This window comes from Ovis canadensis, chromosome 3, assembly GCF_042477335.2.
Source record: "Ovis canadensis isolate MfBH-ARS-UI-01 breed Bighorn chromosome 3, ARS-UI_OviCan_v2, whole genome shotgun sequence".
Taxonomy (NCBI): Eukaryota; Metazoa; Chordata; class Mammalia; order Artiodactyla; family Bovidae; genus Ovis; species Ovis canadensis.
Genome location: NC_091247.1, coordinates 186,796,561 through 186,812,514, shown reverse-complemented (window position 1 = coordinate 186,812,514; position 15,954 = coordinate 186,796,561). Strand labels below are relative to the sequence as shown.

At 52.9% G+C, this 15,954-nt stretch overlaps 1 protein-coding gene and 1 long non-coding RNA gene across 15 annotated transcripts in view; one reads left to right on the top strand and one right to left on the bottom strand.

Moving 5' to 3' along the window:
- Positions 1-5,143: 5,143 nt before the first annotated feature.
- Positions 5,144-5,721, bottom strand: LOC138435928 (uncharacterized). Its single transcript, XR_011255300.1, has 2 exons — positions 5,619-5,721; positions 5,144-5,376 (listed from the first exon to the last, which is right to left on the bottom strand). It is a non-coding gene; the product is annotated as an uncharacterized lncRNA (long non-coding RNA).
- A 72-nt stretch (positions 5,722-5,793) lies between these two features.
- Positions 5,794-15,954, top strand: part of TMPRSS6 (transmembrane serine protease 6) — a 39,355-nt gene continuing 29,194 nt past the window's right edge. For 2 of the 14 annotated variants that reach the window (XM_069581183.1, XM_069581181.1), the window contains exons 1-3: positions 5,808-6,010; positions 11,488-11,684; positions 12,642-12,721. Coding sequence is in view for 11 of the 14 variants with exons in the window: in XM_069581169.1 (XP_069437270.1) it covers positions 7,146-7,147; positions 11,488-11,684; positions 12,642-12,721; positions 13,075-13,138 (343 nt within the window). In the remaining 3 variants the exon portion in view is untranslated. Of the gene's footprint in view, positions 6,176-7,021; positions 7,148-11,487; positions 11,685-12,641; positions 12,722-13,053; positions 13,139-15,954 lie in introns of those variants that run through there. The other 12 variants (XM_069581176.1, XM_069581174.1, XM_069581179.1 and 9 more) reach the window with 11 other exon arrangements.

The window sequence follows — 15,954 nt, the reverse complement described above, 5'->3', positions numbered from 1 at the left end:
GCTTCCTCAGAGGGTGTCAGAGCTGGCTCAGCCAGTCAGGAACCTTCCCCAGGGATATTCCAGCTCTACCCTGACTAGCCTTCTTGAGCTCTGAGACTTGCTGACCTGCAGGACAGGCGGACCAGGAGGGTTAGCGCTCTCATGTCTCCAGCCTCATCCCCCTGAGATAGTCATTGCCTGTGCTAGACTGAACAGTGTCCACAGAACCCATGTCCACCAGGAATCTGGGACACACGGTCTTTGCAGACATAAGCTGGCAACCATGAGGTCATCCTGGGTTAGAGGGGATGGGGGAGCCTGGTGGGCTGCCATCTCTGGGGTCGCACAGAGTCGGACACAACTGAAGCGACTTAGCAGCAGTAGCAGCAGCAGATCCTCTCTAACTGGTGTCCTTATACCAAGAGGGAATTTGGATCCATAGACACAGACATACAAGGAAGAGAACACGTGACTGTAAAGATAGAGATCAGACTGATGCTTCTCCAAGCCGAGAAATGACAAGGATTGCTGGTGAAAACAAGAAGTTAGGAAGAAGCAAGGGAGGGTTCTTTCTTCCTTCAGAGAGAGAATGGACTAACGTGGGATTGTGGACTCCCCTCCAGAATTATGAGACAATGTATCCCCATCATTTTAAGTCATCCAGTTTAAGCCAATTTGTTACGGCCACCTAGGAAACTGATATACCTCCCATCAAAGAGATCCGTGCCACCTGCCCTAGGCTGTGCATCCTGGGGCGGGCCACCCTCTTCTCTCAGGACCTTGGTCTCTTCTGCTGAGTGGAGACATGCAATCCCACTCCCAAGCCTGAACCTGAGGCATCACTGGGGCTCCAGCTGGGGCCCGAAACTCAAAATATGAGGTTACCATCCATGGAGTAGACTATTACTTGTTCACTATTACTATTCTTGTCCACTCAACAAATGTTGGCTTGTCCTGTTTGCCAGGCACTGTTCTAGGCTGGGATCCTAGATGCGACAAGACAGACAAACCCTTTGTTTTCATGGGGTTCACAGTCTAGGGGTGGAGAGAGTAGGGCAGGGATGATTTCAGAGGCGTGTTGTGACACAATTTGCCTCTGGGCTGTTGGAGTCCTCGCTGCGGGGCTTTCCTAAGTTCAGATAGGGTCAGCTTCCTCAGTCTCCTCCAACGTGACTGAGCTCAAGACATAATTAAAAATGCAGATATTTGGCTCTTCAGCCTCTTTGGTGGCCAGTCGTGAGCACTGCTGTGTTCACACAGCACAGACATGGTTGCTGTGGCATTTGTCCAGCGCCTTCTGTTAGTTTGCTTGGGCTGTGTAACAAAGGACCCCAAACTGAGCAGCGATTTTTTGGCCATGCCCCATGGCACGTGGGATCTTAGTTCCCCAACCTAGGATCAAATTCGTGACCCTGCAGTGGAAGCTCAGTGGAACCACTGGACCACCAGGAAGTCCTAAAACTGAGCAACCTAAACAATGGCAATGTAATGTCTCATGGTTCTGGAGGTGAGAGGTCCAAGCCGGCTGTTAGCAGGCTTGGTTCTTTCTGCAGCTGTGAGGGAGAATCCATTCCGTGCCTCTTCCCTGCTCTCTGGTAGTTTCCTAGTGATCTTTCGGCTTACCTCAGCCAGTAGAAACATCACCCGGATCTCCGCCTTCATGTTCTCATGGAATTCTCCCTGTGTATCCATCTCCAAATTTCCCCCTTTCATAAAGCTGTTAGTCATATTTGATTAGGGACCCGCCCTTCTCCAGTGCGATTGTCATCTTAACTAATTACATTTGTGACTACTCTATTTGTAAATAAGGTCACGCCTAGAGCTAGAGCTACTGGGGGTCCCATATATGAACTGGGGGTTCACAGTTCAACACATCACAGGCACCTTCTCTGTGCTTCCAGAAAGTCAAGCACCTGTCCTGCTGACAGCCCTCACCAAGGGCTGAGGTCAGGGTTGTGACTCACTGCCCCCGGCCTCCGCCTCAGAGCGTCAGCTCATCTTCAAAATGTCTTGTGAAAAGGAATGCTAACGTCCACCTCTTTTCCTTTCCACCCAAGGACTTTTGCATAATGTCCTGCTCTGTTGAAAAGACGTCACATGTGTCTCTTTCACCTCCCTTTCCCAGCACCCAGGACAGCCTGACCCTTCGTAGGCTCTTAATGTATGTCTGTGTGATTAAATAAACTATGAGTTGTGAGTTCAGATTTCACCAGGGCCTCAGTTTCTGCAAATTGGGGCTAAAAATGGTTATCAACTAACGGGTGGTTGTGAGAAGTAAGTCAAGTAATCCGAGAAGTGCTAGGGGCAGGGTCTGGCCCACAGTGAGTATTCCCCACAGCACTGATCAGGACCTGGAGGGCCCCTATCGCAAGGCTGTGACGCAGGGTGAGGGAGCTTGTGGCTGCCTGCCCCTGCCCCTGACTCCTCCCTAACCTTGGATTAAGAGAAAGGCTGCCAGGGATGTCCCTGGTGGTCCAGTGATTAAGACTGTGCTCCCAATGCAGAGACCACAGATTCGATCCCTGACTGGGGAACTAAGATTCCGTATGCTACATGGCATGGCCAAAAGAATAATAATAATAAAACAAAAGGCAGCTGTGCACCAGGCACAGAATCTGCCATTCACATCCAGTTTCTTCTTTCTGCCTTCAACAACCCAGCTTTGTTGTCCCCATTCCACAGGTGACAAGGTGGCAGCGCGGGGAGGTGGTATGTCTTGCCAGGTCACAGCAGGTAGAGGCTATGAGATTCGGGCCAGGTCCTCTGTTCTCCAGCTGGACCTTTGCCGCCTGAGTGTGGTGCACATGCTGAAGTCTGTCTCTCCTTGTCCTGCTGGGTCCAGCCTGCTGTGCCCCGTAGCCTCCAAGCCTCACGGGCCAGGCCTCCGGGTAGCTTCTCTGCCCCTGGAGACCAAGGGGACCCAGTGTTAGTGTGAAATGCAGATTCTCAGGGAACAGCAAGGCCTTTGTCCCTTGGTGGGTGTGTCTCGCTGGCTCAGGGACGAGGGGCATACTGTTACCCCATTGACAGAGGTTTAATCAAAGTTTCTCCCTTTCTTTGGACTGCACTATGAGCTTAAAGCTCAACATTCAGAAAACGAAGATCATGGCATCTGGTCCCATCATTTCATGGAAAGTAGATGGGGAAACAATGTCAGACTTTATTTTTGGGGGCTCCAAAATCACTGCAGATGGTGACTGCAGCCATGAAATTAAAAGACGCTTACTCCTTGGAAGAAAAGTTATGACCAACCTAGATAGCATATTCAAAAGCAGAGACATTACTTTGCCTACTAAGGTCCGTCTAGTCAAGGCTATGGTTTTTCCTGTGGTCATGTATGGATGTGAGAGGTGGACTGTGAAGAAGGCTGAGTGCCGAAGAATTGATGCTTTTGAACTGTGTTGTTGGAGAAGACTCTTGAGAGTCCCTTGGACTGGAAGGAGATCCAACCAGTCCATTCTGAAGGAGATCAACCCTGGGATTTCTTTGGAAGGAGTGATGCTAAAGCTGAAACTCCAGTACTTTGGCCACCTCATGCGAAGAGTTGACTCATTGGAAAAGACTGATGCTGGAAGGGATTGGGGGCAGGAGGAGAAGGGGCCGACAGAGGATGAGATGGCTGGATGGCATCACTGACTTGATGGACATGAGTTTGGGTGAATTCTGGGAGTTGGCGATGGACAGGGAGGTCTGGCGTGCTGCGATTCATGGGGTCGCAAAGAGCCAGACACGACTGAGCGACTGAACTGAACTGACGAGGCATGAGGGATCTTCCCTGACAAGGGATCGAACCTGCACCTCCTACACTAAGAGTATGGAGTTGTAACCACTGGACCACCAGGGAGTCCGTCAGTTGACAGAGGGAAGCCTGTCTCAGTGGTGGGCAGCCCCGGCCCACAGTTCTCTGAGCTCTTGGGGAGTTGGCACGCAGCCCCTGCTTTCAAATGCCTTCCTTGGCACTCTGCTGCCCTCCCAGTCAGCCCCTCCCCCCAGGCTGTGATCAATCGATGGCTCGGTGCTGACAGGTACAGAGGACTGATTGCACAAGATCTGCTTTTCAAAGACTGTCCAGCTCCCAAGGAGAAGGGGGTGGTGGTGGGATGAATGGAGAGATTGGGATTGACATATACACACTATTCATACTATGTATAGAAGAGATAGGGATTCCCTCGTAGCTCAGCTGGTAAAGAATCTGCTTGCAATGCAGGAGACCCCAGTTCAATTCCTGGGTTGGGAAGATCTGCTGGTGAAGGGATAGGCTTCCCTGGTGGCTCAGCTGGTAAAAAATCTTCCTGCAATGTGGGAAACCTGGGTTCAATCCCCAGGTTGGGAAGATACCTTGGAGAAGGGAACAGCTGCCCACTTCAGTATTCTGGCCTGGAGAATTCCATGCATGGACCGTACAGTCAATGGGGTCGCAAAGAGTTGGACACAACTGAGTGACTTTCACTTTCACTTTTCATAGACGCGATAATGAGAACAGACTATGTAGCACGGGGAACTCTACTCAGTGCTCTGCAGTGACTTAAATGGGAAGGAAATCCAAAAAAGAGAAGATATACGTCTATGTATAGCTGACTCACTTTGCTGAACAGTGGAAACACAACATTGTAAAGCAACTATACTCCAATTAGAAAAAAAGACTCCCATTACCAGCCTGCCTCGTCCAGGGACCCGGGCTACTTTGGAGAAGGACAGCGGCAGGGCTTGAGGTGTCTACACCCCAATGCTCCTTGCTCCCATCCTAAGTGCCTCTCTCTTGGAATGTTTTCGGGGAGGGGGGTACCAGGGTCTAGCAGGAGGGGAGACTGGAGGGAGGAAGGAAAATTGCCCTGGGGTTGGGGGCAATGGAGGGGAGTCAAGGCTGAGGTCAGGGTTAGGACTCGGGCAGGGTTAAAGAATAGGAGAAGTGAGGGAAGGTATTCCCAACCCAGAATCCCTAACCAGCCCCTCCATGTGCCCTCTGCTGGAGCCCAAGCCAGTCCTTCTCCTGCCTGGAGGTAGCCAGCAGCCTGTACACACCCAGAAAACCCTGGTTCCCAACAAGTGCTTTGGAGCATGGCCACAACCAACCACCATCTCTGCTGCATTCCATTCACTACCACACTTGTGAGTCCAATGTTCTTATAGTCGTATTAAAAAATGTAAAATTAATCAGGTGAGATGAATTTTAATAACATGCTTTATTAACCGCATATTGCCAAGTTATCAACATGCGATGAACCTAAAAAATTCTTCTTCAGCTATTTTACTTTCCTCACACTCAGTCTTCAGTACCTGGTGTGCATCTTACCCATGCGGCACATCTCACTTCAGACTGGCCATGTCCCGGGGGGATCAAGAGCCACATGTGCCCAGAGGCCACCAAAGTGGATAGCACAGCTCTCCAGAATCAGGCTGCAATTCAAATAATTTCCAGCTAAACAGAAACTAGCATCCTACCCCACCCCAACTCCACCTTCTCCCCTCCCGCCCCGGAGCACATGGGCCCTGCCTCCATTGCTCTCTTGGAGCCACTGACTCCCCTGGTCTCACCTGTCCAGGTAAGGAGCCCCTCATGAGCCCCTGCCCGCACTGCCCGAGCCCCTGCCCGCACTGCCCGGGCCCCTGCCCAGCTCCCAGTCCTCAGCCACCCCCACCTCATGCTCCAGGGGACCAGGGGCTGTAGCCAGGCAGGAACATCACCAGGCAACGGGCCTCGAGGGAGAGCTCGGATCTCCTGCACCTGCCTGCCAGCCTTCCCGGGTGCCCACGGGCGGGGTGAGGTGGGGCGGGGCGCTGCCTGCCTCCTGCCTCCTGGGCTGCCTCCGGTCTGTTTACCTGGGCTCAGTCACAGTGCTGTCCCCCACCCAGCAGGAAGCCCATGGAGCCTGGGGCCACAGGCCGCAGGGGACAAGGGCCAGACACCCTGGCCATGGCTGTGGGTCATTGATCCCAGGCTGGCTGGGTGGGGGTGGGGAGACGTTGGCCTGGACAAACAGAGGCTCTGAGGCCTGTGTGCAGGCCTAACACCCACCCGCCACTCCCAAAGGTAAGCGGGGACCTCCAAGACAGGAGATCAGGACCTAGGAATGACCCGGTGACAGAGTCCACCTGGAGAGTCGGGCCTGGTTCCCTGGGGCAGCAGCCAACTGCCCTGCTCTGAGACCTGGTCTGCTGGGCCTCATGGGCCAGTGAGTGACCGGGTGAGCTGAAGGTGAGGAGACCGTAGACCTGGGGAGAGGCACAGGGCAGTGGAGGGGCTACAGGTTCTGGAGTCTGGGAGGCCCAAGGCTCAGCTGTGGTTGGTGGACTCTGGGGCAGGCATGGGGCAGTGGAGAGGCCTGGTTTGTCAGGCTGAAGACCCCACTCTCATTTTGGGCTGGACAACCTGCCCCTTCCATATTCAGATACTCCACCTGGGGTTTCTGGTAGGGGAGAAACGCCCAGAGCTCCCCACTGCAAAAACAGGCGGCAGGCTGAGAGCTGAATGCAGCTCTGTGTGTGTGCGGGTGTGTGTTCACAAGCATGTACCTAGCCGTTTGTATAGCACAGATAGCTATGCATGTGCTTCAGCCTGTTTCTGTTGGTGTACATCTGTGTGTGAGTTTGGGAGTATGTGGAAGGGACTTTCACCCCTTCCCCTACACTTGGGGACTCAGCCCAGCTCGTGGTGGGGGTGAACCCTAGGCCCGAATGGCCTCCCCAGTAGGTCCTAAATCAGAATCCCTGCCCCGCTCTGCTCTGTCTACCCTGATGGAGTGACCCGAGTAAGTCCTTTTCTCTATATATGTACTTTGGTTTCCCCAACCATTAAGTAGAGAAAACAAGGCTGCTGGAGGCGGAAACAGAACTTAATTGTGTCAGCGTCCAGCTCGGGCTGACACACAGGAGTCGCAATCGTCTGGCCCCAGTGAGCTCAGCCTCCCGTGGGCAGACTGAGGAGCTGCAATGACCAGAAAGGACGGAGGGAGTGAGGAGCAGGTTCCGGACTGGTGTCTAGGCTCAGGGGAGAAGCCCCAGACCCCGTGGCAGTTGGAGTGCCTCTAGTCCCTCCCTCCAGGGGCTCACCGTCAACGGGGACACAGAGAATGCCCCAAGATGAACTGTGCATTGATGGGAGAAGCCCAGGACGCTTCAGAGGAGCAGCCACCCCTCCAGGGCACTCTGGGAGAGCTGCCAGGAGCATGTAAGAGCTGAGCAGAGGTGTGAAGGGGCCTGGTCAGGAGGTGGGCAGCCCAGACAGAAGGAAGAAAGCCAGGTGGTGAGCAAGAACTTTCAGGGTTTAAGACACAATCCTGTGACACTCTTCACCCAGAGCTAGCTAGAATCCTAAGTCTGGAAAAGCTTTTTACTATCTTCATTTTCAGAATCAATCACAGGGAAGCCCAATGTGACTAGGATGCAACAAGGTAAAGTGGGAGAGGGGAGGAAGGAGGCAGAAAGAGCTGGCCAGGCCACACGTGCACCCAGCACTCTGCTGCACGGGCAGGAACCATGTTCTGCTCTCTGAGCAGGGTATGCAGAGCAAATAGAATAAAGCCCCTGCTCCAGTACTGCCAGGGACAGAGAAGCGTATCAGGCCATTTCAGTCCTGAAAAGAGCTATAAAGGAAGATGCTGCCAAGAGCGGGGAGCAGTCAGGGAAGGTCTCAGTGAAGAGGTAACATTGGAGCAAAGACTTGAAGGAGGTAAAGGGGCAGGTCATGAGGCAAGACTGAAGGAAAAGCATTTCTGGCAGAGCGACAGCAAGTGCAAAGCCCTGAGGTAGCCTGTACTCCATCTGGTGAAGATCTGGCCAGGAGCTGTGTTTAGCTGCAGCAGAGAGGACACAAAGGTACACAAGGGCCATGTCACGGAGGCCCTGGTGGACTGTGACAAGGGCTTTGGGCTCTGTTCTAGGCGGGGCTTGTGAGCAGGATGTGTGGTGAAGACCACTCTGGTGGTTGTGTGGGAACTGGCTGGTGAAGGTGGCCAGATGACTGGCCGGTGTAGGAGTCAAGGTGATAGATGACATTGACCTGGATGGTGGTGGGAGCCACAGAGGTGCCAAGAAGGGGCTGGGTCCTGGGAGCAGTTGGGAGATAGAGTCACAGACTTTTCTGGTGACTGGATCCTAAAAGCAATGGAAGAGTCACCATATAATAGTAGTAAAAGACAGGAGGCTGGGAATGAGGTCTATTATATTCACCAGTGTGACCCCCGTGCCCAGCACAGAGCCTGATGCCGAGCAGGTGCTCAATAAGCAGAGAGGGCCTGATAACTGAATCCTGGACCCCAGAAACCGGCACCCACTCCGTGACCCAGCTCCAAGCCTCACACGTCCTGCTCCCCAGAGGCAGCAAGATGTGAACGAGAGCCCCGCAGTGGGAATCTAGATAACTGGGGCTCTACTCATACAGCCTTTTTTCTTTAAATTTAATTCAGTTTTTGCTCACCCATTCTTTTATGAACTATTCATTCGAGTGGCAGGCCCTGCGCTGGGCTCTATGGGGATCCAGAAGTGGACAAGGCACAGACTTGTCTTTCTTGTAGAGAAGAGGAAACGAAGCCGAAAGCCAGGCAGATTGCTGATCTTGACCAAGGGCTGCCTAGGGGAGAGAGTGGCTCACTCTCCAAGGCCTTGGGCCCCATCACTGGGCAGGTGACCTTGGCGCTGGCATTTAGGGGCCCATCGTCCATTAGGCAGAGGGTGTGACTGTACAAAGTCACACCTTGTGGTCCTGCAGGGTGGTGTGTGTGACGAAAGGAGGGCTGTGGGGGCGAAGGCAGCCTGGCCATGGAGGGCCTTGGGGGCCTCAGCTAGGGGTTTGGAGGTGGCTGAGGGCCTTGAGAGGACTCTGAGCAGGTGAGTGGTTGGAGGTGGGCAGGGAGAGCTCTCTGCTGACAGCACGGAAGATGTGCTAGAGGCAGAGATGGCAGACAGAGAGGGCATTAGGAGGCTGCCCTGGGAGTCCGGGTGGGAGGTGATGGGGAGCCCAGGTGTATTCCTCACCTGCCCCAATTTGGGCTGTATCAGATCATGGGTCTCACACAGGGTATTTTCTGTGATACTCAGAGTTCCCCCAGATGAATGTGAGCGTCATTTATAAGGGGGGCAAAACCCAGGGAGTGAAGGCAGTGCTTGGGGTATGGGGGTGGAAGGGCGTGCCTACTGAGCATCCTGCCTGGGACTACTCCCCTCTGTGCCTCCTCTATCAGACCTATGACCTTCTCTGAGCCTCAGTTTCCCCTTGTACCCTGATGATGTGCGAGGCAGTAAACCATGGTGGGGAGGGCATTATCCTGGAGACAAATCACATGTGTTTGCAGCCTGACTCTGCCATTGACCAACTGCAGGATCTCAGTCAAGTTCCTCAGTCTCTCTGTGCCTCAACTTTCTCATCTGTAAAATGGGGATGGATAATAACGGACCCTGTCTCCGAGAGTCTGCAGAAGGCTTACATGAGACAGTGCTTATAAAACATTGGAAAGTGAAAGTGTTAGTCACTCAGTCATGTCTGACTCTTTGCAACCCCATGGACTGTAGCCCACCAAGCTCTTCTATCCATGGAATTTTCCAGGCAAGAAGTAGGTTGCCATTTCCTTCTCCAGGGCATATTCCCAATCCAGGGATCGAACCTGCCTCTCCCGCACCGGCAGATGGATTCTTTATTGTCTGAGCCACCAGGGAAATCACTAAAACACCGGAAAAAACAATTCAAATAAATGTCAGTTGTGGTCACCTCTGTGCTCTCCGAGTCCCCAGTAGGTCCTTGCTGATCCAGACTCAGTAAAATAGGGATGTGGCTCTCTGGCAGAGAGAGTGGACTCGGGGCCGAGAGAGGGAAGGAACTGGGCCATCACAGGGCTCTCCTGGCTCTAGCCACCCCACTCAGCTCATGGGGGCAGCCACTTCCACCTGGGGTGGCCTTGGACACTCTGAGCAGTGGGCAGGGCTGTCCACTCATTGCAGGATCTTTACCATCCATGGTCCTGGTCCCATGAAAGCCAGCAGGGCCTGCCCCATGTGTAAGAAGTCCTCTGGTGGAGGGAGGTCCTATACCCAGTTGAGAATGACCAGCAGTGGCCTCCTTTCCTTGCATCCGTGGAGGCCAGTTAGATCCATGTGCCTGGAGCCAGACACTCTTGGCTGAGAAACTTCAAGCATCACAAATGAGCTCTGTTTTCAGAAACCCTTTGTGTGAAAACCCAAGACACAACCCAAAGGACCCCTCCGCCACACACACACACACACACACACACACACGTGGGGATGTATCTTAAAGGTACAATGGCCTTTGGGTTGTGGGAAGAAGAGGCTAATTTCTCAGAGGTGTGGAATCCTTGCTCTGCTGGTGGGCGGGCAAGTGAAGGGCCCTCTCTGGACTGTGGAAAACCTGCCCAAGAAGCCAAATAGCTCTCAGCAGTTTCCTGGAGGGTCTAGAAGGAGAGACAGCTGCAGGCCTGGGGCACAGAGGGGTGACATTCAGGTATTATTTCATCATGATTTGTTATTTAACACCTCATTTACAGGAAGTGGCCCAGAGTAGCGGAAAGATCAGGGAGTCAGACACCAGGGCTTGGAGTCAGACACCCCACTTATCTGTTACGTAACGTTTTGTGAGTGGCTTAGCCACTCTGGGCTTCAGTTTTTCCATCTGCAAAATGGGGCTGGTTGCCAGCACCAGACGTTCATATTGCATTTATAAAAATGAGGCCAGGAAATCCCTGGACTGAGTTGTTGCTAAAACATTCTAGGTCTCAGTCTCCTCCTCTGTTCAATGGGTGCAGAACCTTGAAAGGCATTTGGAGGTTAAGCAAGAAAATACAAGTAGAGTGTCTACACAGAGAGGACCTGAGGAAGAGGAATGCATGGGGACAATGGTCCTCACATTCCAGAGACCAGAGGATTAAAGGGAGTGATATCTATGAACTGTCTTATGCAAACACTACATGAATATTAGTTTTTATCTCCTTCCTCTGCCCCTAAGATACTTTGGATAGTGGGGACACAAGAAGGGTGGTGCTCCTTGGAGGGCAGAACCTGGCTCAACACAGAGCTAACTCAGGGCTTCTAGGCAGGGAGGGCCAAGCAAATGAATTGCATTAATGTTGTGGAAAGCTTTGCTGTTGAGAACGAGGAGCAAGGAAAAAGCATCCCCTGAATGGAAGAGAAGCCAAGTCTAGGAAATCCTGAGGGCAGGAGGAATTGTTTTATAGAAACATTTATGCCATGTACGTACCCCATTTTCATCTGAGGTTACAGCCTTGGGGGTGGGGTTTAGGGAGTGAAACTTCCTTCTCTCCTCTGACGCCAGATGCAAAGGTAGCGGTTCCAGTTGGCCACCCGGGGTGAGCCATTCTGAGGCATGCTTCCCACCTTTGGGAGCTGGCTCAGGGCCCACTTTCAATTACTAGTACCTGGCATTATGATCCTGCTCCTCCAAAAGGCAGAGGTGCTGTCTCACTTCTCTGCAAGGCTGGCATTCAGCAAAAGCTCCCTTGCAAAAGCCAGGCTGTGTCCAACCCTGATCTGTTCCCTTGCCAGGATGCCCATGGCCAAGGCCCCCCAAGCGGCTGGCGGGCAGGGTGATGGAGGTGATGGCGAAGAGGCAGAGCCGGAAGGGATGTTCACGGCCCCCAAGGACACGAAGAGAAAAGTCCGAGACTGCCTCCGCCTGGCTCCTCTGTGGCTGGCTCTGGTCATGTTGGCTTCAGTGGGGCTCCTGCTCTGGTATTTCCTAGGTAACCACATGGGCCCCTGGGAGAGGCACCTGGGGAGGACTTAGGGTGGTTGAAGGGGCACAGCAGGACAGACCAGGATTCCAGGCTCAGCAACACCTGGAAACTCACTGTGTGACCTTGGACATGCACTTCTCTTGGAGTCTCCCTTCCTGTCTTGCAAGATGGTAGTGCAAAATCCTTTCTGGGGCCAAGTGCCCCTAACTCCCAGCAGCCGAGGAAGAAGCGCTTTTCCAGTTCTTGTAAACTGACAAGCTGAAGGAGTGTAGCCACTGCCTCCCTTGCCCGCAGCCCTCCTGGGTTGCCCCTGGGCTTGGAGCCAGCTGGCTCAGTTGGAGGAGACCCAGTGGTGCTGGTGGTGCCTGACACCAATTAGTGTTTCTGCTCACTTGAGTCCAACCTGGGAGCTCTTCTGGGCAGGGGGGACCTTGGCTCTATCATCTCTGAGTCTCCAGGACCCAACATGAGTTGGGATGAAGGGGAGGGGCACCCAGGAGTCAGGTGTCCAGGGCGGTGTCCATGCACGCCGATGGCTTTATACCCCAGCCTGAGCGCACCTGGAATTCAACCCAGAGGGAAATGGGGGCAAGAATGTCCGGAGCAGGTGTGTCTCCCCATGTCCTGAATTTAGGCCCTCCATCTCTGGTATTACAGCTCTCAGTCAGTCTGTTGGGGCCCCAGGAGCAACTAGCCTATATTCTGGGTCCATTCGTCCATCCATCATTCATTTATTCATTCAGTACTGACCACCTCCTATACACCAGCCTTGTGCAGGTTCTGGAGACAACCCTGCCCTCACCATAAAGTCTGCCAAGTGTTAGGACAGAGCAAGCTGAGGGGACCCAACAGAACCCTAGCAGGGACAACCCACCTTGCACAAGAGATCAGAGATCTCCCATTATGCACTCTGCAAAAGTTAGACCACCTTCTTACTGACTGCATCTCCTGGTGGAATTGCAGGTCCATTGAAAGGAATGGGGACCCACTTTGGAGCAGCCACTGGGGAGAGCAGCCTACGCCCGACTCCAAAGGGAGTTGAGGTAGGGGGTGTTCTAGAACCAGCCCCTGGGTTGAAGCTGTTAGGAAGCCTGGGTCTGACACTCACCTACTTGCCATGATTCTAGGTGGATTGTGATTCTGCTCAAAACCGAGCAACGCGGGCTAAGAGTGGAAGCTGTGTGCATTTTACAACCGGCAGGAAGCCAGGGTCCCAAATAGCACAGGGCTGCTGAGGCCTCCTTAAGCTGCAGGATAATTAGTCTTCAGGGAAAACTGCAGAGCACCAAGCTGCGGCAGTGGGGCTGGTTGCGGGGGACGGGGAGGTGGGGGGCGGGCAGTGGGGCGGGAACTCACCTGCCGATTGTCTTCACAGCGTCTGATTTCTCCTGGTTAGAATTCTGGAGTGAATCACCCCACTGGGGGCACAGGATGCTCCATGGGGGCTGAGGACCCAGAGGGTGAGAGCTCCTTCCAGCTGGGGGAAGGCAACCCTCTCCCCAGAGGGATGCAGGTAGAAGAGCACTTTAGGAGATGTTTGAATAGTTTCTCCCATCGTGGGCCAGGCAGTGCTCTGGATATTGGGCACTGGGGAGAGGATGGACCACAGACGTGCCCTGTCTGGTCTGGAAGGGGAGATGGACAAGAGGCCTATTACACTGGAGCAGGATAAGCCTGAAGTGAGGAGCAAATGTCTGGATAAGTGGCAGCCTGACCCAGTGGTCCAGGAGAGTATAGGGTGAGGGCCGGCTTCCCAAGCCCAGTGGGCCCTGGGCTGGTCCACTCAGATCCGGGTAGCGGGGCCCTTCATGCTGCCCAGCTGTATTGCCCTGGTCCTTTCCCTCTCCTGCTCTCCTGGGCCACAGTTTTATGCTTTCTTCTCAAACTCTCCCATATCCCCCACCCACTCTGCCTCCCCCTTCAATGAGAAAATGGAACCACTCAGAAGAGAAGCCCCATAGATGTCCTCCCAGCTGTAGTCATGTGCTCTGCCCTCCACCATCCGCATGGGTGAACCAGCCCTGCCTTATCTAAAGCCAGTTGTGGGACGTCCCTGATAGTTCTGTGGTTAAACTCTGGGCTCCCAATGCAGAGGGCGCAGATTCGATTCCTGGTCAGAGAACCAGATCCCACATGCTGTGTGGTGTGTCAGGGGGTGGGGAGCAAACCAACCAACCAACCAAACAAAAAGCCTTGTAAAGCCTGCTGTCCTCCAGCCTGGATCCCACCCCTCTGCCATGCAGTGGCCCGGCTCCAGCCATGCCCTCTCCCCTCTGGGGCACCATCCATCAGGGAACAGTGCTTCTCTTTGGCCCTGTACTCAGTCCCTCTGGTCTCCCCACCCCCTGCCAGCCACTTCTCAGATTCCTTTTGTAGCAAACTCCTGGTGTTTCAAAATGCTGTGCCCTCCAGTTCCACACCTCTGTCTGGTAGCCTTTCCAATCTGACTCCCTGTCTCCCACCCCCATAACCCCGAGAGTACTTGTCACGGTCACTGCTGAATCCAGTGGCCAGTCCTCATGGCATTTGACCTGCAGGCAGCACTTGACTCATACCTCATTCCCTCCTCCTCGAAACACTTTCCTCACTTGGCTTCCGGAGCACCCACACTTTCTTTGTCCTCAGTGATGGCTTCTTCTCTGTGTCTTTGCTGTTGGAGGGACTCTCCTCCCCTCTGCCTCCCTTTACGCCCTTATCCCCTGATGATTCCCAAATTTGCATTTCCAGCATTCCAGCATTTCCAGCCCTTGAGCTCCACTGTGCACCGGGAGGGTGGGTGGAGGCGGGGTGGTGGTGGTGAGGGGATGGGGGCTGGAGGCGCTGCTCCTCCTCCAGGATGTCTAAGGGTATTTCAGACCTCACTGAGAGTTAACTCTTTTATAAATTGTCAGTCTACCTTTGGAGTATATTTTGAAGGGGGCTTTAACTTTTTAATTGATTTGTACCAGTTGTTAACATAAAATGATATTGAACTATTGATTTTCCATGTCTCTGAGGCCATGTGTCTTTATAGACAAGTTTTTCAGAAGTTTGAGATTTTGAGAAATGATTGTAACTTTATCGTATCATCATTAGCGACCTGGACTTTGCTGGTGGTCCTGTGGTTAAGACTATTTCCACTGCAGGAGGTTTTGGTTCAATGCCTGGTCAGGGAAGTTCTGGATATCTTGAAGTGTGCCAAAAAATAAAATAAGATAGAAAATCATGACCTAAGAAAATCCTTTAAAATTGAAAAACAATGGAGAGAACATCCCAGGTGGTGGTCATTTTATCCTTCCTACGTTCCCCCTTACTCCTTTCTTTTGCTGCCCAGCCCCCATTTGCCAGCCAGCAAACCCAAAATATACCCTGACCCCAATCACTTCTCTCTTCCCTTCGCAGCCTGCTCAGGCTCCGCTGGACCACTCACACTGGGACGGCTGCAGGAGCCTCCTGTAGGTCCCCATGCTTCTGCCTGGGCCTGCTCACAGCCTGTTCTCAGCACAAAGGCAGAGGGATTGTTTTATAAAGTGAATCAAATCATCAGACTTCTTTGCTTAAAGCCTGCCATGGCTCCCATCTCACTCAGAGCAAAAATCAAAGTGCTCCCCGGGTTGCAAGGCCCTATGTGACCCTTCCTCCACCATCCTATCTCCTCCTGCTTTCCCCTTGTTCAAATCTTTGCTGTTGCTCAAACACGGCAGACAAGCTCCTGCCTCAGGGCCTTTGCACTTGCCAGTCTGCTGCCTAGAATGCTCTCCCTGTAGGTTAACATGCGCTTGGCCGACACCACTTCCCTCCTCTCTGGCCTCCACGTTGCAGCCACAGCAACGCTTGATTTCCACACCACTTAACACCTCTAATATGTTATGTCCTGTGTTCACTGTCTATTGTCTGTCTTTCTTATTAGACTAGAAGCTGTTAAGGACAGCTCTGGTTTTTTTGTTTTTATTATCTGTTCACTGTCCTACTGGTATATTCCCATGTACTCTAGGCCAGTCCCTAAACATAGCAGGTTCTCAATAAATATGCATTGAATGAATGAATAAATGACTGAATAAGGCTAGAAAGTCCGGTCTGTGAATCTGTTGTCTTCACATCAGTCAAAACAATCTTTGCAAAACGGAAATCTGATGACATCACCCTGATTTTAAACCTTTCATGGTTTCCCTTGTTCATCAGGGAAAGACCAAAATCCCGCCCTGTTGATGTCTCAGCCTCTTATTACCCCTGTCTGATTGCCCCAGCCAAACAGGCTCTTGGCCCTGGTCCTTACCGTGACCCCCATTGTGGAGAT